General features: G+C 37.1%; 1 protein-coding gene across 1 annotated transcript in view; it reads right to left on the bottom strand.

Moving 5' to 3' along the window:
• Positions 1-6,261: 6,261 nt before the first annotated feature.
• The window catches only part of aub (piwi like RNA-mediated gene silencing protein aubergine), a 78,152-nt gene continuing 59,728 nt past the window's right edge, over positions 6,262-24,685 (bottom strand). The window contains exons 17-18 of the mRNA XM_089232313.1: positions 11,721-11,868; positions 6,262-8,002 (exon numbers count right to left, since the gene is read on the bottom strand). Coding sequence (XP_089088439.1) covers positions 7,886-8,002; positions 11,721-11,868 — 265 coding nt within the window. The 3' untranslated portion in view covers positions 6,262-7,885. The remainder of the gene's footprint in view (positions 8,003-11,720; positions 11,869-24,685) is intronic.

The following is a 24,685-nucleotide window of genomic DNA, read 5'->3' as shown; positions in this document are numbered from 1 at the left end:
TGGTTTTTTGCCCGTTTGGAGCATTTGCCCTGCTCTGACGTAATTTTAAAGTAGCCTATCGTTTAAGTCGGGTCCCATTTGGTATATATGCAAAATTTGGCGACGATCGATCTAAAATTGTAGATTTGTATAGAGAACATACACACACACAGACAGACAGAAAATCAATTTTATATATATAGATAGACTAGCTACAATACCCGGCGCTACCCGGGTTTTCTTCAATGAGACTTTTTGGATCATGCGATATCTCCCTCTTTCTTTGAGGGACATGCAAACCGTGTCTAAGTTAACCAATATGGCGACGTCCTGCGCGACTCATGAAAGAAACAAATCTAAATTTAAAGAAACGTAGAAATGAATAGTCCCCCCCCCCACTTTTTTTTTCATGGGTGTAAGGTATTTCGATTCCCTCCCCCTGAACTTCAAGTTATCTATTTCTGCCTGTTTGAGCTTCCAAAAATGCTTAATTAAAGCTGTGGAATTTTTTCGATGCACTTTTCACGGGCTCATAACTAATTTTAAAATATCCTAACCCACATGAATTTACGCAAATAAGTATCAAAAGAGACAGTATGGAGACATTAATTTTCATACTTGAGAAGATATAAATGAAATCAATGATATTGCTCGAATATCCAACTCAAAAGTTTGGCTAATTCATATTTAATCTCCTGGGCTTCGTATATCTCTAAGCGACCTCAATATTTCAAAAATCGAGATTTCAATACAATTTTTAAAATTATTGATGTGACAGAAAACATCACCAAATGTTCGCATTTCTACAGTAAAATCGACAATTTTAGCACTGATTTCTATGAGGATCACCCTTTTCCTGACTCTCAAAGCGATGCTGATGATGATTATGACGTCTATTCAAAAAGCCTCATTACTGAGAGTATATTGAAAATTTGGCAAACCGTTATAAAGGCATAAACTATTATACATATACTAACAGGATTAAAGAAGTGACAAACCGTTGTAAAGGCATATACACGTCTGAAACCATAGACTTAAGATATAAATAGACCGCGCACGCTATTCATAAAACTTGTCGAACGTGAAGAAAAGATGAGCAGTATTGTCGGGGAAAGAACAGGTTCTGCGCTATTACATTTGGCGCGTTTTCGCAGCAGCTAGGATGTTGCTGTAACGAAATTTGACTCAATTCGATCAAGTTGATGAAAACTTTCCTTCATTTTTTCAATGAATTTCACTCATTTTTATGTGAAATATTTAGGGAGTATCAGATTTGAAAAAATAAACAAATATTGGGAAAGGGAACAACGTATACGTTGTAAAGCCTAATTCATTTATATTTTTAAATATTCTCTTCATTCACTTTGTCGCTTTTAATTTCGAAAATTTATTTATACTAGGGGTTATTAAAACAAAAATATATCTTTCCAGAACATTACAATTACTCTATATACTCATAATTAATGTATAATTAATTATAATGCATCATAGTGCCGGACTCGTGATGCGAGGATCCGGGTTCGAACCCCACAGTGGTGGTCGGCTGAAGTTGGTTTTCTGTGGTTTCCAACTTCAAGGCGCAAATGCGAGCCGATCTCCCCGTTAAAAAGTCTCGCCACAGAGAGCAACAGTCCTACAACGGTAAATCATTCAACCATAACACTTCACTCATAGTTAGAAAAACTGGGGCAGATGACAGTACTACACATAACAAGCATTACACAGAAACAACCTTTACGTCAGGTTGCACTACACGTACACGCACATTCCTACATGTACCGATTCGTTGGGGGGTTCCGCGGGGGGGGGGGGGTCCAAAAAATGGCTCGGGGATCCATGATGTTCTTAAGTCAGCCACCTCGTTGGGCAATTTGCCTGTTGTGGCGTCGTATTTGTATTTGTAACACATTCACACTCATACCATATTCAGTCATGAAATAATATTCAAACAATAAGAAAAAGTTTCATTTCTAACATTCCTGAAAAACCTTTTATAACCTCATCACACAAAACTGTAAACACTTACATAATATTTCAGGATTAAAATAGATTTTACTCAAGAAAATTACAGAATCTCATCATCAATTTCTCTAAATTATAAGAATTAAAATTCCATGTAGAGTATATATGTAATAATTTAAAGTGTGTGTATATATATATATATATATATATATATATATAATATTTTAAGATATAATATTTCATATATATATATAATATAATATTTACACATGTCACATATATATATATATATATATGTGACATATGTAATCTCTTCGCTCCAAAAGTATGCATATGTTAATCTTAATTTAAGGTATTAAATCGTTTTTAGAATGATTCTTTTTCAAGAGGTACACAATATATGACTTCAGGTCTTAGTACAGATATTGACTCAAAAAATCAATTGAATAATTAATTTTCTTGTTTGAAGCGGCAATTTCACATACAACAAACATAAATTAATGAATAAAAAAATTTCTTTTCTGTAATAGTTTTATCTCAGGTGTGAAGAGGGGTAAAAATACTATTATTTTTAGAGGTTGTTATGCATTTTTATGCAAAACTGCAATTGTCTAGAGGGGGGGGGGGGGAAGTTTTCCTCACATTCTATTTAAATAGAATATTTTTCATAAATTTCTCCTTCTGAAAAGCATATTTTCTTCCAAGTTGAGCAAAACTCGAATGAACTCACTAGCTCGCCAAATCTTGCGGAGACGTATATTTCAGTTAAAACTTCATAAAACTCACAATTTCAATCATTTATTGCCAAAAATTCTATTAAAACATTTAATAATGATTCATGACATTTGAATTTTACCAAAACTTGGAACTTTAATTGAATTAAATCCAAAATGGAGTCGTTAAAAACTGAGATTACGTCAGAAATCCATTGCATCGTCAATTTAATATTACAATTTTTAATTTATAAGAAGGGGCATAAGCAAAAAAGTATTCCCTTGTGAAAGGACACTGGTCCCCCTTTCCTAAACCGCTCAGAACATCCGAAAGCTGCGCAAGTGTTGGCCATTCTAATCAAAAATAAGACAGCGCGTGTAGATCGTCATACGAGTAGCCATAAGGAAAGCATTGCCAGCGAGATTCCCTGACCAGCCTTTCGACCGGAGTCACGTGACTCCGGATCTTTGCTTCACATTGTAACCCCTCGCGCGCACTCTATAGTATTATTACTCTGTGTCTGAAACGCATTGCTAGGGAACCACGGTAACCAAAGTAAACGTTCGGAAAGTGATTGTTGAGGCCCAAAAACCATTGTTGCCGGACAGTTTTTTGCCCATTTGGGGCATTTGCCCTGAGCTGACGAAATTTTAAAGTAGCCTATCGTTCAAGTCGGGTCCCATTTGGTATATATGCAAAATTTGGCGACGATCCATCTAAAATTGTAGATTTGTATAGAGAACATACACACACACAGAAAATCAATTTTATATATATAGATTATTATTCCAGTGTAAGTGCATTTCATGCCTTCTGGGGTTATTGTAAATAAAATAAATACACACACGCGTTAAGCATCACAGAATTCACTTGACCCTTACAGCGGCAGTGCCGAGATATCTTCGTCAAACTTGACTGATCTGCTTTGTTTCGGTCACCACCGAAATATATCGGGTTCTTAACACGCTTTTATTTTCAACTAGCTTTAATAGCCGACGCTGACCGGGTTTCGTGCCATTACCGGGAGGATTGAAAAGTGACAAACTATTATAAAGACATAAAATATTATATACGGGGTGATTATAAAAAAACTATCCCGACATATGGGCCCTATAACTATTATACCATTCACAGAAACTGAATGAAATTTTGGCATAAGGTATTTTGAGGTACGCGCTCAAGAATGATATGGAAAACAACAGTGTCACTCTAACAGTTACGGTTACAGTGAGAAAATATCAAATATCAACACCAAGTTTTTTGTATTGGAATGCGATCTCCATACTGAAAAACACTAAATAGCGTTGGAATGGCACCTGTAGCACGAAAATCCCCGGAGCTAGGCAAGGAAAAAGTAAAAAGGACTTTGCCGTGCACCGGAGCATTAATGTTCGTTTCATTCGTCACACCGTTTCTTCGATCCCAGCCTGATTAGTCCTCCACAAGGTCATGTGGAAAATTTGTGAAACACAATAAAATGCTTTATTTTATGCTGCTTCTCTGTCCTTATTGGTTGTCCTCACTTTCAGCCTATCTACCGCCGGTGATTTTCATGCTACAGTGCCGTTTGAACGTTATTTAGGGTTTTTCACAATGGAGATCACATTCCAATACAAAAAACTTGGTGTTGCCATTTGATATTTTCGAAATTTTCTCACTGTAACCGTAACTGTTAGAGTGACACTGTTGTTTTCCATATCATTCTTGAGCGCATACATCCAAATACCTTATGCCAAAATTTCATTCAGTTTCTGTGAATGGTATGATAGTTAGGGGCCCATATGTCGGGATAGTTTTTTTATAATCACCCTGTATATTGACAGGATTATAAAGAAGTGACAAACCATTGTAAAGGCATATGCACGTCGGAAACGCACTGCTAGGGAACCACGGTAGCCAAACTTTCCGACAGTGATTGTAAAGGACCAGAAACCATTGCTGCCCAAAAGTTTTTTGTCCATTTCGGGCATATGCTCTGCCCTGAAGCACTTTTAAAGTAGCCTATCGTTCAAGTGGGGACCCGTTTATTATACAGGGTGTCCCATCAAGACCGCCCAAACTCTGCAGTACGAGCCCTAATTTTCGAGAAAAATGCGAGACTGGGCTAACAAGAAAGAGTGTTGTTAGCCCCGGAAAAACTTTTATTCGAAAAAAAAGCATGAACATCGCCTGTTTTTTTAGGAAGACGTTCAAAATATCCGCCGCTCGCCGTGGAATGACGTAAAGCCGTATAATAAAGATTATTTTTCTCTTGCACCGAGAGAATATGACGTCATATTTTTTTCTCGAAAACAACGTACAGGTACGGTTCTTTGGACATTTTTATCATGGAGGAAAAAATACAAGGTGGTGACATCAGGCACGAAAATTGAAGCCGTTGTGGCAACGCTATGGGCTGACAAATAAGCCCAAACAAACCGCTCTTTCCCCTATACTTAACATGTGTTTTGCCAGATCGAATTTTTAAAATATTAACTAAATAAATTTAAGCACCGTGACTGTTTAATGCGTCTTCAGGTAATCTACATGATCCGATAAAAGGGATAAAAATCTTATCCTTATATAAGGGGTTTTTATATTTTTGAAATGGTAAGATCATTTTTAACTCTCAACTCGTCACAAGTTTTTAGTTCAGTGCCTTCAATTTATTTTAAAAATTCAAAGATCACATTGTCTATGGGAATATGATTAATTAAAATATGAAGTTACATATAAGTACAATAAAAAGAACAATTTTTATAATTTTTGCTTTTAACTGTTTATTTTGCCTTTTTGTTTCGTTCTTCACTATGTTTCAGGCCCGTGGGTGCTCATCTTAAGCTTTACATGAGGAATTTTGATTTCTGAATCAATTCTGAGTTGATCGAGCACCTTCCGACAGGGCCGTAGCTAGGATTTTTGCCGCCCCCGTGCCTTAGAGTACTGGAAGTGCTCGAGCGTCCTCCGCCACTGTGTATTTATGGTTTTCCTGCCTGTAGGCTGTACAAATTTCGCCACCCTTCTTTCGTTCCACTCTCATTCTTGAATATGTATTACTGAAATATATGCCGCCCATCCGAACCTTCCGCTATGTAGATGCAGTATTGAGAAAAAATTAAGTTTTTTGCGAGCCACGATAAGTCATCTTTCTGGCCTATGGTAGTTGGGAAAAATAATCACTCGGGCTGTTTTTCCCCCTTCATTTTGTATCTATTACTTTATTTTTAAAGTGGTATGCAGGGGCGTAGAAAGAAATTTCATTCGTGGGGGGAGGGTGTCAAAGTTCCCAGTCATTTTATCACATTTTGGGGGGGGGGGCAGATTTCCCCCCTGCACGCCCTCGGTGGTATGTGTACAAAAAGTTTTGAATTGAATTTGAAATCTAAAATTGACCGAGTTTTTGTTCTACCTGGACTGGAAATATTTTTACATTATTTTAATAAGTTGAGTTTCCAAAATTAAAAAAAAAAGCATCGACACAAAATAACCATCTAAAATTTTTTTCCAAATTTTAACTTTTTTCAATTTCCGATCACACCCCCCCCCCTCTTAAAAAGGGGGGGGGGGTCATCAGGGTTTTATAAGATGTTTAGGTGCAGCATGATAAAAAAAAATTAGAAACCACCATTTACCAAACTACACCTTTATTTTTAAAAAAGGCACAAACATGTAGAAAAAAATACACTTTGCTACAAACATACAAATAACGAATAGCTGACTGATGAACTGCATCAATGAGAAAATAAAATGATATAATGAAAATAATCTTGAGTATAGAAACAAAAACTGAATACTTCGGGGGCAAAACAAAAAGCAACACTTCAGCCTCATTACATACAATTCAGGTCACTGCTTTACCAGTTTAATTCTGTAACACCAATAAAATTTCAATTTGTTGGGGGAAAAAAAAAAATCGTGACAGTTTCCATGAGCTGGCGAGTTCCCATCAACACAGTTGTTGAAAGACAATATAAGTGTCGATTCACAGATTGCGACATTCCAGCAATCATGGCTAAAATCTAAATTTTAAGCTCCACATTTGAACATCAAAAGACACTTCGTCTCGTATCATAGAAACATTTCCATTTCGAAATTACATCGAAACTGATCTATTTATGATGAAAATAAATGCAAAATTGAGAAAGACATTTTAAGTATAGAACTACACAGAAGCTTAAAAAAAAAAAGTTTCTTTTCGGAACTCAAACTTTACAGACAAGTCAACATTATTTGATCAAAATTCTGTAAAAATATATTTTCAGAGCTCAAATGTTCAAAACACAGCTTTCAACTTTTGAGAATTATCAAAATATTTAAGCAGCTTCAAATTCCACACGAAAAAACTGCATACAGACAAATATACAAAAAACAAACAAATTTTTAAGTACAAATCATCTTTAATTTGAGAAGTAAAATTGTAGGTGTGTGTGTATATGTCTTCAATTTAAAAAAAAAATTATGCTAGAAACCTCAAATCAGCACAAATGTAGCCAATTATTGCTAAAGCCAGGTTTCCTAGGAGCAGGTTACCTGCACCGTGAAAACGCTGATTGGTTAAAAAACGTGAACTTCAGGTTTTTAACCAATCAGCGATTTCACGCTGCACGCACCGTAGAAAACCTTTTTCCAGGAAAACCCAGCTCAAATATTAAATTAGAGTGCACTAATGATAGAAAAATTCAAAACCATGCTGCAAAGGCACAAAACATTCACAAACTTTTTTTTGTATAGCTTAACAGAATTCAAAACAATTTGAACGGGAAATGCCCGTGGAGTCAATTCTAAACTCCTGTAGTGTTCAGCCACAGAAGCATCACTTATGCGAAAAACTGGACATTTGAGACACAATTTTTTTGATTTGCATGAATTAATGTACATTCTGTAACATTGTCTAACGAGACAAAAAATAAAAAAAATACACAAAGCGTCTTAACAAGATAGTGTTGCATTATATTAAACATGTGGCAATAGTGTGGGGACATTGCACCTCGATCGAGAGAGAAAAAAAAATTCAAAACAAATTTATGAGATATCCTGAGATTATAAACATAAAATTGATGAAACAGTATATATATAATCCAATACTTTCACAAGAATTTTTGAAATCAAGAAACATGTATTCAAAAGCAACAAAATATGACAGAAAAAGCTGTACCCCAACGAAAAACAAATATGAAAGAAGAAATTTTTGAACACAATTCAATGTTTTTATTGTTACATCCCTCCCAAATAAACGACTTCTTTCCCCTCTTCATAGGTAGAATAACTGATCTGATAACCTTTCAGAAGGCTCCCTATGCAGGGACTGTCCACACAAAAACGCCAACTTGTGAGCATATTGGCAGGGAGCTGGAACACTTATGGTTCCCTGCAGAAGAGAAAATAAAAACCAATACACAAACTTGCAATACATATTTTAAGGTGGTGATCATATTCTTATATTTTCAACAAAATCCACTTGAATTTTCACTCATAGCTAAAATCAAAGATTTAGAATTATTTTGCAACATATAAAATATATTCTGATTAATTAAGACAACTATGGCGAATTTTTGATGAAAACGGTTCGTTTCCTATGGACCCTTTCACACGGAACGGATATAAGTCCGGAAGTTTTAACAAGTGGTATATATGAAATCTTTCAGACGATGCAAAATTCTTGGAAAAACTTGGAAGTGTTCATGCAGGTCCGGATGTCGTCTGCATGCGTCAAAACCTAAGTGCAGGCTCCGCATCTGCAATACAAGTTTTGTACATTAGGCTATTCGAAGCTATTCACACGATATGGGTCGAATTCGTCTGCATCTTTGGTTACTTTTTAAAGATGATTTTGCACAAAAGTTTAATTATTTGCCATAAATACCCTTAAAAACACCATATAAAGGTCCCTGTTCATCAATAGGATGTAGCTACATACGTCCATCTAAATTTATCGGTCGCATTCGAGCAAATGCAGCCGATCAGCTTATTGGCTGTATTTTTAAAAGTATTATAAAATTTTTATAGTGTAATCCGGGCTTAAGAAAGAATTATGATGTGAATATTTTTAAGCACAGACATTTTGAAAGTCTCCTCCCTTTCTCTTTTTTCTACTTTGCAAAGTTTTTGATATTCTTTCATATTTTCCAAAAAGATAGATCGTAGATTTTTTCCAAAATCTTTTGAAAATATTATAAGATATTTTCTCCCATCGACTAATTGTGAGGATTGAACTGAGGGAATCTTTAAGCGTGTGCCCTACGACGCATGGTAAGATAATTAAAGTAGAAGATAACAAGTCTCTGCTGGACAACCCGCAAAAACCCCAGCCGGCATGAAGGAAACCCGTACTTGCTCGAAACACACGCTGGCTGTGGTTTTTGCAGTTTTATGTCAACAAAGAATTATGATTTACTTTAATTATCTTACCCTGCGTTGCCAACCAAGAATCGTGGGACACACGCTTTATAGCCATATTCTCTCTATGGGGCTCGAGATTAAAACCACCAAAGAATGGCTCTAGGCTGTCTATGAGCACTTTGAATCAGGGGTGAAAAAGAAAAATAATTACAAAAATTGCTGAAAAAATAGTTTTTATGCACAAACTTCAAACTAAAGATGCGGGCAAAGCACCTGCATCCACTGTGTGAAAAGGGCCTAAGCAAGTGAGAGACCCGATCATCCGTACTTAATATATACTTATAATATTAATATTACTTATATAATAATTACTTAATATTACTTATAACATTCCCCTCATCATTCAATCAGAGATCAAAGCATTTAAAGTGGCATAACAAATTCAAAACTCATTCCAATTTCCCAAATAGGTTTCCTGAGATGCTAAGTTTACAGTTACTACAGAATAAAATACTTGGGAGCCCCTACAATAAACCAATCCTACACGTTATATAAAAATGTCGAGAGTCTCTCATAGACAAAATGTTCCGATTTCTATCTGGCATCAATGTTTCTGGACTCGTTTGCATTATAACATAATAGAACTGTATAAAAAGGATTATATTTACTTTTTTATACAGTGTTGTAATGCTGAAATTTTTTCGTCTATGTAAAATTACGAAAAAGCATGTAAATTTTGTTGTATAATTTGCACATAACTGTCTTACCCTGAGATAACATTTTAATATTCTATGTTACATATTGTGAATTTCATTTACTATCAGACAAAGCTTAGCAGCAAATATTTTACAGAACTATGAATTTGGCTTGTCAGATTTTGAGGGTTTTGACACTGGGATTATAGACAATAGGAATATCATACATTTTATCACCATTTCTATACATAAATACCATACAAGGACGTAACAAAACTGAATAAAATGGCTTTATCACCCAAGGGACACGTGCCAATCAATGATATTAATAAAAGCAGACACATTGCCCTACCCCCCAAAGAATATGTTCAACTGGTACTGCTGTAGAACCAACTGGAAAGAAAAGTGTGGACAACCACACTCACATGGAAATTTTGGCTGCAGAACATTTCATCAGCTGATGGTTCGTTGTAGAGCAATGCAAAACATTGTTTATGGGAGGGGGGCAGCAACGTTTGTGTTTTTCCATTAAGCAGTTTCTCTTGGTCACATGAGATGTGACACAAACCATATGGGCACCAAAAAGCTGAACGTATGACATGCGAAACCGACCAAGGGGTTAAGAAAATTAGGGTGTCAGGAACAGGTCAATGAATTTTACGGTGACTTATACGAAAAATTGTTTCGGCAAGAAATGCGAGATGAGAATATTCTCCTGGATGTAAAAGTTGAATAATCTAAAATATTTATTTTTCTTCTAAATAATGTGAAAAAATTTACTAACTTCATTTATATAATGAAATATAGATCGGTTTTCATTGCCTGAAACATTTGAAACAATTTTTGGCATAATCACAACTTTTAGTTCTAGATTATTCTCTTGGTCACGAGAGATTTTAAATAGCTTGGTTATGAAGATTTTAGAAACCGTAATATTAAAACCTTTTAAATTTTTTTTAAATTAGAAAATTTTCAGAAATTAGTTAAAAGTTGATTGATGGAGTAAGCTATTCAAAAACAAACCCCCCCCCCCACACCCTCATTCTAAGATAAGAAATAAACTATAATTACTGTTATTTTCCAATTATAGAAAAAAATTTATTAAGCCCTGGGACGGACCTATTGGATCCCTGAGAGCTACAGAGTGCATGTTTTCTTTTGTTCTATTGTCTTATTTTGTATATTATTTGTATTTGTGTTAGAAAAAGATACAGAACTGTTGTTTTCTTCAATGAGCATACTTAAATTTTGTACCACTTATATTTTGTGCTATTCAGCCACATTTTCATTTTTTAAAGTTTTATTGTGGGCTATGAATTTCAATATCCCCCCCGCCCACAAGACTGGGAGAGAATACTCTTATGTAAAATAACTATCAAGTTATTTATATATATTTTAGGCACCCAGTTTAGGGACCGATGCAGGGCACCGGTGTGTAGGCGCCTATCTGTAGGACCGGTTGTTGAGCTCCATTATTAAATATAATAACAATCAGAAGGTTTTTTATAATACATGTTTAATTTGGTACGGACACATAAAAATGAAAGACATCACTTGACAATGGTTGCTTGCCGACTGCGAAGAAAAACACTCGATTTTTTATCGCAACTTGCGTTGCTAGGTAACAAAATATTCTCATCAGAAAATTGCGAAGTGCGACGTCATAATTTTTCCGCAGTCGGTGAAAGTTCAAGTAGAGGTCGCTACAATATATATATAAATAATAGTCCTACCAGAGATTGTATAGAGATTTATAATGCATGCAATTACAAATATTGTTGAGAATATTCAATGGAGGGACTGCTATTACAAATAACTTGAGAATATTCTTATCAAAAATAAGAATTATTCTCCAGTAATTCATAATAGACATTTTCTGTAGAACATTCTCATCGAGAATAATAAGAATTATTCTCTATTCTCAGACACATTATTTGAGAATTTGACATTTCTAGTTTTGGTTTATGAATAGACTTCAAAAACAAATGGAATTAGCGAATCGAGGGTTTACCATATAACAAAAATTTACTGTCAAATAAAAATAGAACGTACCTGGAAATTGAAGTACAAGTGGGTTAACTTGTACGTCAACCGTTGAATATGCTCCGGCTGAAAACCACTACAATCCTTGATAATATTATACATAGTCGGGCCCACAGTGCCTTCACGGACAGACTGAGAGATCAAAAAGAAATCATACCTACGAGACAAAAAATTACTTTTTAATTGAAAAGATTAGATTTCACAATTATAACCCGAGAATGTGTAAATCTGAATTTCTTAGTGTGCAATAACTGCCACTGATTGTTTTGTAGAATTCTCTCTTACTGGAGGTTAGAATCAAAATAAATATTTTAAAATCGTTCACAAATATCATTTAAAAGATAACTTAAAAAAAACCCCCAACCACTTACACCCTTAAAAATATTTCATCAGCAGAATCAAAAATCGAAATTGAATGGAATGAGGTCACCTTGGATTAAAGAAAACCGTCTATCCATAATATAGAGAAAACTTTAAAGTGGGGAGAGGGTAGCTACTTTTTTTTTTAAAACCCGATGGCCAAAATTTCAAACCAAAACCTACTCTTTTTTTTTAACCCGACCATTACACATGGTAGGACCAATGAGTTCAGTGGAGTCTTGAAACTAGTTTCTATGGACTCTTGATTAGAACTAAATTGGCAGCATTGCTCAGACTTATATCACCGTGAAATGAAACTCGACATTTCATGAAGTGTTATATATAATGAATAAAAGTAGTCTATTCCAAGTAACTTATTGAGACTAGAGGTTCATCATGAAACTATGCCTTTATTGAATATACACATCTGAATGTTCTGGAAATGTATTTCAGAGCTGCAATCAGGGTTTAAACTACGGTAAAATTTTTTGCAAAATGCGAAAGAAAATCTTAGAATGCGAAAGTAATAGTAGCCACTTTCTCAAAAATGTGTACAGGAGGTACAAAACGAGTAGACATCCAACTATCAATCATTAGCATTTTGCTAAAGCTTTCCCCCCCCCCCATTTTTGCTTAATCCTTTGAGGGGCACTAAATAAAAAAAAAAAAAAATTTTGGCCGAACTAACTTCATAAACTTGATACATATACCTCGTATAAATTTATTTTGCAACTATTCTTTCATTTTCATCAAAATCCAGCAAACAGGTGGTCGCACAGAGCGGACACCGCCCACCCAGAACACTAAAAGCTTCCCTAGGGTGTAATGCAGGAAAAGCAAAATTAAAAAAAAAAAAATTCCCTATCCACCGATTTTGTAGGCCAAAATGACAAACATAAGCATATTGATAGCTGGTACATCTCTTTCAATGAGATGGCAGTGTAAATTTTCATTCTTGAGTGGCATATAAATTTGTTTGAAATGCTAAATTTCCCATCAGTGACACTGAAAAAAAGAATAAGAACAAAGTTTGGCTATGTATCCGGCATTGGTAGAATTTCCTGAGCTGGTCCCACTTCTTCCTTGAAATCTGGGTTGTGGTTTTTTCTCCCGAACCATATGGAATTGTTGAGAAGATTCAGGCATTGGGCATCAGCATCATTTTCGTCATAATCCATGCAGTAAGCTTTGTTTTATTTTCTTTATCTGGGGCATCATCAGATGCATTAGACTCCGGATCAGAGAGAAGCTCTGAAATTAGTATAATATTGCTTCCTCTCTACTAAGGAATTTTATAGGCATTTCACCACCAATAAAAGTAATAAATACACAATAATCGGGGAATAGAGAGAGAGCATAGAGGTAGTCGTCAAAAGAAAAGGCTGCTCTAAAACCACTAGAATGAAAGAATGGCCATGTGCTCGACAAAAAATAACATACGTTGTGTCTTCCATTCTAACCCCCAAAACTTCTCCACAAATACACATCTGACACGTTTTAACACCATGGCTACTGTCACACATTTTCTAGTAAACAAGAAAGAGGGGAGAAAATGAAGAAAAACAAGGTTGATTCGTCTCGGAGAGGTGGTTTCACACTGACGTCACTTGATGTATCTCATTGCTTTAGGTGTGCGGTGTCCTCAGTATAAAACCACCTTTTTAAAACTTCAATAATTTGATTTTAAACTATTCTCAAGTTTATCGAATGGCTTGATTTGAACAAATAGGGCAAAATCTATAAAAAACCATCAATTTTTGAAAATTTTTTTTTTATTAGGAAATAAATTTTAAAACAAGCACCATAAAAATAAAGAAAATGGCGGATTTTTTTACCACTTGCAAAACAAAACCAGTATGATGCCGCCATCTCTGACAGAAAATCTAAATCTTAAGCTATTTAATAGGATTTAAATGATTACTGTCCAAAAATTAGTTATTTTTTAATGGAATTTTGAAAAGGTGGTTTCGCTATGGGGACACCGCGCCGGAAAGGGTCGAGGATTTTTTTTTTTTATTTAGCTTAAACCCTGGCTGCACTACTGATGCTTTCGACTAGCACGCAAAGTCTGCAGTGACTATTGCTCAGGATATCTCGTTGGCAATATGACAATATCCTTGTGCGAGGAGCATCGCAGAAATATATGTCGGATTGCCTGGATACCCTCTTCTATCAGTTGTCAGACTTCAGCATCAGAGTGAGTATGGCATAAGAGCAGCACAAGACATTAAACAGGTGTAACGTGCCGCCCCCTTGGGTCTCCCGTTATGTGTTCCGATACCGATGTCCAGATAATCCTCCCCACTACTTAGCTAGCAAACACTAGGTCCTTCCTCCGGGTGAGGATCTGGTTGTGTCAACAACTGTCAATGATTATTCCTTGTAAAGAAATATTGTTTCTAATTGTCTTTAGTTAGTGGAGGGCCGCAGACTTCCGCTGATTATGTACAATCCATTGTCTTGGTCTCACCCTCAATAACCTTGCCGATATCGTGGGCAAAGTCTGGCTGGCTTCCTTCAGTTATCAAACTATTGCCAACCAGAAATGCAGAATATCTGAAATAATTCCTATTGTGTTGGGATATGCAAATCAACAGGATTGACATCATAGTTTTCCCGATGCGCCTTCTCTCAGTGTGCCGAGAACAAACCTGTTTCCGGCTATTATAAATAGGCTGGATAAACCTGAAAAACCGGGCATTCAATCTTCTAACTTCCGAGCAGTTCGATATTCTCACTCCACTCAGTGGGGTTGATGGCTGAATAACCTCAACTAACTTGTTGTGATAATACTGTCATAAAAACGTGATTTTCTAAGCTAGGCTACTCCGGCTGGTCCAGGTAGTTTGTTCAAACAATCTTCTAGTCATTAATAGTAATTTATTGCATGTTCTAGTCGGATGGAATGCGATTCCTAGAAAGGGTAGAGTGATACCAATTTAATTTTTTGGGGGGGGGGGGGGGAAAGAGAAAAGTCTTGTTTTCATCACTGCAAGCTGTAAGTTATCACTTAAATGACCACATTATTTCCCGCCCGTAGGCTTACTCTAAGACAGTCGATTTTCTCGTTTGGAAATGAAAAACAAATGCATATAGGAAATTAAAAAATGGAAAAATCTCATTGCTGGTCTTTTACGTCTCAGCATTGATAAATGAGAAATCTCCAGCGGTCGTTTAAGTGTTAATATTTGATGAACAGCTATATAAAATAAAGATCAAGATCAATGTCCTCTTTATAACCAACTAGCTATAATACCCGGCGCTGCCCGGGTTTTCTTCAATGAGGCGTTTTTGGATCACGTGATATCTCACTCTCTTTTTCTTGAGGGACATACAAACCGTGTGCAAGTTAACCAATATAACGACTTCGCGATTCATGAAATAATTAAATCTAGATTTACAGAAACGTAGAAATGAATATATATTTTTCTTTTTTTAAGGGGCGCTAGGTATTTCGACCCCCCCCCCCGAACTTCAAGTTACCCATCTGCCTATTTCAGCTTTCAAAAAATGCTTAATTAAAGCTGTGGAGTTTTTTCGATCCACTTTTTACGGGCTCATAACTAATTTTAAAATATCCTAACCTACACGAATTCATGCAAATAAATATCAAAAGACAATAGACATTAATTTTCATGCTTGAGAAAATAAAAAGTTGAAATCAATGTTATTGCATGGATATCCAAATCAAAAGTAGGTCCGGCTAATTACTTCATATTTAATCTCCTGGGCTTCGTATATCTCTAAGCGAACTGAATATTTCAAAAATCGAGAATTCAATACAATTTTTAAAATTATTGATAAGGCGGAAAATCCCACTAATTTCCACATTTCTACAGTAAAATCGACAATTTTAGCACTGATTTCTATGAGGATCACCCTTTTCCTGACTCTCAAAGCGATGCTGATGATGATTATGACGTCTATTCAAAAAGCCTCATTACTGGGAGGATTGAAAATGTGGCAAACCATTATAAAGGCATAAACTATTATACATATACTAACAGGATGAAAGAAGTGACAAACCGTTGTAAAGGCATATACACGTCTGAAACGCATTGCTAGGGAACCACGGTAACCAAAGTAAACATTCGGAAAGTGATTGTTGAGGCCCAAAAACCATTGTTGCCGGACAGTTTTTTGCCCATTTGGGGCATTTGCCCTGGGCTGACGAAATTTTAAAGTAGCCTATCGTTCAAGTCGGGTCCCATTTGGTATATATGCAAAATTTGGCGACGATCGATCTAAAATTGTAGATTTGTATAGAGAACATACACACACAGAAAATCAATTTTATATATATAGATTGTCAGGGGCTCTAGGGCCTGGAAAAAAGTTTTTGTAAACTATAAATTTACTAAACAGGTGGGCACCTAAGGAAAGTTCCGCTACTCATCAGTAATCAAGCCTTCACATTTGGCCTTTTTCAGAAAAAAACAGAATTGTCCAATGCGAAATAACATTAAGTCCCATCTTGAATTACCAGAGAAAAACACACAGACCATTCTCACGGTTGATACAATACTAAATAGAGAAATCCCAGGGGTGGGAAGTGACTAAGTCCATTTCGGAGCAGCTTTGGAGCAGCAAAATTCAGGATTCGGAGCAGTTTTGGAGCAGCAAATTCTGGATTTGGAGCAATTTTGGAGCAGCAAAATGTGGGATTCGGAGCAGATATTTATAAATTGGAGCAGTGAAATTAACAAGAATATTTTCGTTAACCCTCAACCCTTTTCAAAATAAAACTGCACTGTCTTTTGCTATGAAACATCTCTTCATCAGCTTGATTTTTGTTTTTGGTGTTTTAGGCTTTTGACACCTTGTTTGAAACAGCGGCTGTCATAAAATTTTTTGCACCCGTCTATTTAAGATGATTTTTGCTTACTGAGGGCACTATTTGCTACCTTGAACAGCAGCACTTCAAATGAGCTAAAAAATTTTTTATAAGTTTTTAATTTTTTTATACTTGGAAAGAAATTGTTGCAAAATGGGAGAAAATTTCGGAAGTATCAACTCGATGTTTGGCGATTCAGCACTCATTATCTGGCGAGATTGGCGATCTAACGCTCGTTATTCCGCACCATTGGCGATTTTTTTTTTCCCCCCTTCGTTCTCGTGAGTTTTACATAGCGTGTTTATTTTTGGGTCATATTCTGCGGTGATTTTCTTTTTTTTTTTAGCGCACGTTGGATTGTGAGATAAGTGTTTTTTTTTTTATTATATAGCTCTCATTTATTTTAAATTTTCGGTGTGTATTTTCGATCGACTTATATTTATTTTTCTCGTTCGCATTTCATTTTCGTTGTTTTTTCGCCAGGTTCGCGAAAGTAATAGTAGCCACTTTCTCAAAAATGTGTACAGGAGGTACAAAACGAGTAGACATCCAACTATCAATCATTAGCATTTTGCTAAAGCTTTCCCCCCCCCCATTTTTGCTTAACCCTTTGAGGGGCACTAAATAAAAAAAAAAAAAATTTTGGCCGAACTAACTTCATAAACTTGATACATATACCTCGTATAAATTTATTTTGCAACTATTCTTTCATTTTCATCAAAATCCAGCAAACAGGTGGTCGCACAGAGCGGACACCGCCCACCCAGAACACTAAAAGCTTCCCTAGGGTGTAATGCAGGAAAAGCAAAATTAAAAAAAAAAAAATTCCCTATCCACCGATTTTGTAGGCCAAAATGACAAACATAAGCATATTGATAGCTGGTACATCTCTTTCAATGAGATGGCAGTGTAAATTTTCATTCTTGAGTGGCATATAAATTTGTTTGAAATGCTAAATTTCCCATCAGTGACACTGAAAAAAAGAATAAGAACAAAGTTTGGCTATGTATCCGGCATTGGTAGAATTTCCTGAGCTGGTCCCACTTCTTCCTTGAAATCTGGGTTGTGGTTTTTTCTCCCGAACCATATGGAATTGTTGAGAAGATTCAGGCATTGGGCATCAGCATCATTTTCGTCATAATCCATGCAGTAAGCTTTGTTTTATTTTCTTTATCTGGGGCATCATCAGATGCATTAGACTCCGGATCAGAGAGAAGCTCTGAAATTAGTATAATATTGCTTCCTCTCTACTAAGGAATTTTATAGGCATTTCACCACCAATAAAAGTAATAAATACACAATAATCCCTTGCGGGTGATTCTGTGGGTGGGAACAAATCAGGTAGGAGCGAATATTAGTGAGTCTCTGTCAGAATACCGGGATTTACTATTATCCGCTAGGGAGGGGGGTTCAGATGTGGCAGTGATTCCAGTGCTGCCAAGGGGTAGTAGGGGATATAGGAGTAGGATCCACCAATTCAATATAGGCCTGAAGGACATTTGCTCCTCACTTGGGGTCACGTTCTTGGAGCTTCCCGCATTTACCGATAGGTGGCTTCGTTCGGATGGGATCCATCTAAATAAGAGAGGGGTCTGGGAGGTTTACGATAGTCTTAGGTCAGGTTTTTTACTCCCAGACCACGTAGTCGGGAATGCGGGTTAGTTAATGATAATCACAACAGTACTGACGGGGAATTACCCACCTCTGACTTGGATGGCTTCTCGATTGACAACAAACCACCGGGCAAATTAAAATGTGTGTTAATAAATGCCAGGAGCTTGGGTAATAAGAAAGATTTTTTAGAAACTATGATAGTTGTGGAGGACTTGGATCTTATAGCCATTACAGAATCTTGGGCAAACGATGGGGATGAATCTTTCTTACACATCTCAGGATACGATACTTTTTTGAAAAATAGATCTGATAGGAAAGGGGGTGGAGTGTTGATATACGTGAAATCTTGTTTGAAGGCTAGAGAGTGTAACGTGCAGAGAAGTGATATTGAAACCATATGGGTTGAACTTGAGAACAAAAGACGTCATAAGCTTATTGTTGGGGTTTGTTACAATCCACCGAATAGGGATCAAAACTATATCGCCAAAATGCATGATGAAATTTCCTACATGTGTAAGCGAAAGAGGGTTTTCATACTAGGGGATTTCAATTACCCGGGTATTGATTGGGAGAACCTTTCATCTGGAAATCAGTATGAAAGAGACTTTCTTAAGTTGGTGCTCGAAAATTTTTTGTATCAGCATGTATCAGAAGCCACTAGGGGTACTGCTATTTTGGATTTAGTTCTTACTAGTTCTGAGGATCTAGTTGAACATGTTTCGGTGGGGGAAGAGTTTTCTTCCAGTGATCATCGTATCGTCAGATTTCACTGTAACTTTTCCTCGGGTGAGGTTGATAACAAAAGACTGGTTCCTTGTTTTCGGAGAACTAACTTTGATGTTTTGCGAAGAAGGTTAGCGGAAGTTTTCAAAGACCGGTTGGAATCAGTAGGGGTGGTAAGTCAATGGGAAGAATTTAGTACGAAGCTGTCCTCTGTTTTGCACGACGTCATACCCTTTGTTCGAAAAAAGCGTGTTTGTACATCGCACCCTCTATGGTTCACGGATAGCGTGCGGAACCTTTATCTTGAAAAGAAAAGAGCATTCAGAGAGTATAAAAGTGGACGAGGTGACCTATCATTGTTTACTGATAAAAGAAGGCTGTTGAAGAAAGCGATAAGGGATAGTAAAAAGGAAGTTGAATCTAGGTTGGCAGATAACATTGGCTCTGACCCAAAATCATTTTTTCGATACGTCAATAATGGATGTAAGGGAACAGTTGGCCCCCTCTCGATAGGAGGCTCTAGGGTAGAGAGCAATGTAGGCATGTGTAGTGCTTTCAATGACTTTTTCACGTCGGTTTTTAATGGAGATAATGATATTCGATATACGGGTGTTGCATGGGGTAATAAAACCCTCAACGATATTCAAGTAGAAGACGTGGAGGTCCTAAATCTTCTAAGAAATGTATGTGCAAGCAAAGCACCAGGATCAGATGATATCTATCCCAGGGTTCTCAGGGAAGGTGCTAATGAATTGTTGGGGCCAGTCGCACAGATATACAGGAGTAGTGTTGCTGAGGGTATCGTCCCGAGAGATTGGAAACTGGCTAACGTTGTTCCGATATTTAAGAAGGGTAGTAGAGAAGTGGTGTCTAATTATCGTCCAGTGAGTTTGACGAGCTCCCTCTCGAAAATTTTGGAAATTATCATCAAAAGGCAGTTTGTGAAGTGGATAGACGAGAATAATGTATTGTCGGATAATCAGCATGGGTTCAGGAAGGGGAAGTCATGTGTAACTAACCTCCTTTGCTTCTATGATTACGTGACTAAGGCTTTGGGTGAGAGCAAAAATGTCGACGTTGTTTACCTTGATTTCCAGAAGGCATTCGATCGGGTCCAACATGGCAAACTCTTGAAGCGTTTACACGAGATTGGAATAGGGGGCAACTTGCTGAATTGGATAGAATCGTGGTTAAGAGATAGGTCGCAACGAGTTATGGTGAACGGGGAATTCTCTGGTTGGACAGACGTCACAAGTGGAGTTCCTCAGGGAAGTGTCCTTGGCCCCATACTTTTTTCACTTTTTATCGATAAACTCGATCAGGGTATCGATGGAATTACTAGCAAATTCGCAGATGATGTGAAGCTAATGGGGGTAATCGGGAATGAAAGCGATAGGGAGTTGCTCCAGACCAACTTAAACAAGATTGCAGCATGGGCAAATGAATGGAGCATGACGTTTAGCGTAGATAAGTGCATGGTCGCTCATTTTGGTTCGAACAACCCACGGTTCTCTTACGAGTTGAATGGTGTCACTATCCCGGATGCAACTAGAGTCACCGATTTGGGAATTCTCATTGACGAGCGACTTAAGTTTTCTGAACATTGTTCAGCGGTTGTCAAAAAAGCGAATAGAATGCTTGGTCTCATTTTCAAAAAGGTCTCTTCGCGTTCTCCTAAAGTCATTCTTCCGCTTTTTCGAGGCTTAGTTCGTCCTGGACTGGAGTATGCTGTAAGGTTTTGGAGACCATACCTACAGAGGGACATAGACTTGGTTGAAGGGGTGCAGAGAAGAGCTACGTGTGTCCTTATTGGCACACGGGGCTTGAGTTATGAAGAGAGACTTCATTTTTTGAATATGTTTACATTGGATGAACGCAGGTGTCGAGGAGATATGATCGAAGTGTTCAAAATTTTCAATGGGATGGATAGGATGGACCATGAACTTTTAGTACACCGCCAATCGACTGCTTTTACAAGGGGACACCAGTATCGATTGGTGAGGGACAATGCAAGGTTATGGTGTCGCAGGGAATTTTTCTCCAATAGGGTTGTTAATAAATGGAATAGCTTACCCCCGGAGGTAGTAAATTGTAACACAATTGACACGTTTAAAAAGAAATACGATAAACATGTTGGGGTAAATCGAGAAGCTATCCATTCTTAGAATAAGACAACCATAAGTATTCTTTATGGGCATTGTATAATATTTTATCATGTGTATATATTGTTTATAATTTGTGTTAATTGCATTTTTAATTGGGTTGCTGTATTTTTGAAACATATGACAACCATATTTTTATGGGCATCTTTTTATCAGCCACCTCGTTGGGCATTTTGCCTGTTGTGGCGTTGTATTTGTATTTAGCGCTCGTTATTCGGCAACATTGTCGATTTAGCGCTCGTTATTCGGCAACATTGGCGATTTAACACTCGTTATTCGCCAAAGTTTCTAAACTAACATTCGTAATTCGGCTGACATGCGCTTTTTACTCCCGGAATGACAATTTTTTTCACGAAACATCGGGATTTAACACAATGACAATCGACTACAGTAATTTCTGCTGCTTCCAGTGACGACTTTTTTTTAAACGGAAACACTCGAATTTGCACTTTGAAGCTGAAAGGCACTGCAAACCATCTTCAGTTCCACAATCACGGACAATATCGGGATTTCGCAATGGAAAGCCCGATCAGGGGCCGATAGTTTAAGTATAGTGTTGTACAGCTTGGTGTGTGTGTAACTCGCATGTGGTCCGTGTGCAGTGCTTCCTTGACGGCTTCAAGTTAGCCAATTGGTGTTGTACGAGTGTACAGTGGTGCTGTCCGCCCTTCGGGCCGGCAAGGTGGGGATTTCTCCGATTAAAATGTTCAAACTCATGTTCAAGCCGGAACATCATCTTTCTCCTTGAAGAAGACAAGAAATGTCGAAAAATAAGAAAAAAAAGAATTTACGGGCCAGGTTTTCGTCAACGCCAGGTTGGTGCCATTTTGCCGCTGTGGTGGTCGAGTGGTTATAGTGCCGGACTCGTGATGCGAGGATCCGGGTTCGAACCCCACAGTGGTGGCCGGCTGAAGTTGGTTTTCTGTGGTTTCCCAACTTCAAGGCGCAAATGCGAGCCGATCTCCCCGTTAAAAAGTCTCGCCACAGAGAGCAACAGTCCTACAACGGTAAATCATTCAACCATAACACTTCACTCATAGTTAGTAAAACTTGGGGGCAGATGACAGCACTACACATAACAAGCATTACACAGAAACAAACTATACGTTAGGTTGCACTACACGTACACGCACATTTCTGCATTTACCGATTCGTTGGGGGGTTCCGCGGGGGGGGGGGGGGGGCATGTGGGGTGTAGCAGTAGTAGGTAGGGGCTCGGGGATCCATGATGTTCTTAAGTCAGCCACCTCGTTGGGCAATTTGCCTGTTGTGGCGTTGTATTTGTATTTGTAAAACACGCTCTTTTCGTAAAGAAACGTTTCGTGGCTAGCAGGAACAAAAAAACTTTTGGCGTCCTTTCCGAAATTCCGGGCATACTGAAGCGAAATTCGCTATTTAGCGCAGAAAAATGTGAAAATACGCTATTGGAGCAGGATGGCGCAAGATATTAGTTTTGGCGCAGTGCGGCGCAATTGGCGCAGAGTTCCCACCCCTGAAATCTCTGCAACGACACAATAAAGCTAATTCCTGCTTACGTTGACATTAACTTGTACTGGGTTTCCTCACAACTCAATTTTTAAAATTCCCCAGTGCATTGACATGTTCAGAAATTTTTACAATGTTCTCATGAGTTTCGACATTTTATCATTTTTGTAGTTTTGATTTTCCCTCACACCTTGGAGCTAAGCAAACCAACAATTCAAGTGAGAATAGGAAAGTTTCCTGATTTCCGACGATTCCACTGCTCATTCACACATGAACTAGTATGTTGTTTTGCAAATCCTAATTAATGAGAATTATAAACATTGCATAGAACAGGTATTTTCAACCCATTGCTCGCAAGCCCCAGTGTTCCCTAAAGCACCCAGAGTACTCAATGCCCGTGAGCACTTGACCAATGCAGGGGTGGGAAGTGACTAAGTCCATTTCGGAGCAACAAAAAATATTATTCGGAGCAGTGAAATTAACAAGAATATTTTCGTTAACCCTCAACCCTTTTCAAAATAAAACTGCACTGTCTTTTGTTATCAAACATCTTTTCGTCAGATCGATTTTTGTTTTTGGTGTTTTAGGCTTTCGACACCTTGTTTGAAAGAGCGGCTGTCATAAAATTTTTTGCACCCGTCTATTTAAGATGATTTTTGCTTACTGAGGGCACTATTTGCTGCCTTGAACAGCAGCACTTCAAATGAGCTAAAAAAGTTTTTAATTTTTTTATACTTGGAAATAAATTGTTGCAAAATGGGAGAGAATTTCGGAAGAATCAACTCTATGTTTGGCGATTCAGCACTCATTATCTGGTGAGATTGGCGATCTGACACCCGTTATTTGGCGATATTGACAATTTAACGCTAGTTATTCGACAAAATTGGCGATTTAACGCTCGTTATTCGGCGATATTGACGATTTGATGCTCATCATTCGGCAACATTGGTGATTTAACGCCCGTTATTCGGCGAAGTTTCTAAACCAACATTCGTAATTCGGCGGACATGCGCTATTTACTCCCGGAATGAAAATTTTTTTCACGAAACATCGGGATTTAACACAATGGCAATCGACTACAGTAATTTCTGCTGTTTCCAGTGACGACTTTTTTTTTTAAACGGAAACACTCGAATTTGCACTCTAAAGCCATAGCTGCCAACTTTTGAAAATGAAAATTAGGGAGATTTTCGCGCGAACCCGTATTTTCTACTAAAACCACCCCTAAATAAATACAATAGGGATTTTTTAAATAAGATAGGGATTTTTCAAATAACATAGGGATTTTCCACCTATAAAAGTTAAACTGTAGGGAATAAAATCCCTACTCAAAAATTGAAGTCAAATAAAATAGGGATTTTCCCCACATGTAAGTTAAACCCTTGAAAACAAAATCCCTACATAAAAAACAAATGAAAGTGGATGCCAAAATTTCAATGGCGATCTAAAGCAGCATTTACAGAAAGAATATCAAAAATTTATTTTAAAACACGTGGTTAAACTAAATACAGCCTCTTCAGAAAAAGTACTTTAATGTAAATTTATTACTCAGAAGTGGGAATGCTTTCTTTTTAAAAAAAAAAAAAGTCAAAGGACTTTTAACAAGAAAATTTTTTATAAAAAATACTTGGATCGAAAAAATTTACAGGAAAATAAAAATACAATGCAAAGGTATGACTTAAAAGTGAAGTTGTGCATGTGTAGCAGACTTAGCTTTCTTCAGAAATTCATTAGTGAAATCTTTTTGAAAGCACTTCGTTTTCAGACAATGTTTAGCTACAAGTAAGCTTTCCAGG

Source organism: Pholcus phalangioides, unplaced genomic scaffold, assembly GCF_987345545.1.
Source record: "Pholcus phalangioides strain wild (caught in Gottingen) unplaced genomic scaffold, Ppha-v1.0 ptg000005l_1, whole genome shotgun sequence".
Classification (NCBI taxonomy): domain Eukaryota; kingdom Metazoa; phylum Arthropoda; class Arachnida; order Araneae; family Pholcidae; genus Pholcus; species Pholcus phalangioides.
This window is presented reverse-complemented; position numbering and strand designations above follow the sequence as displayed.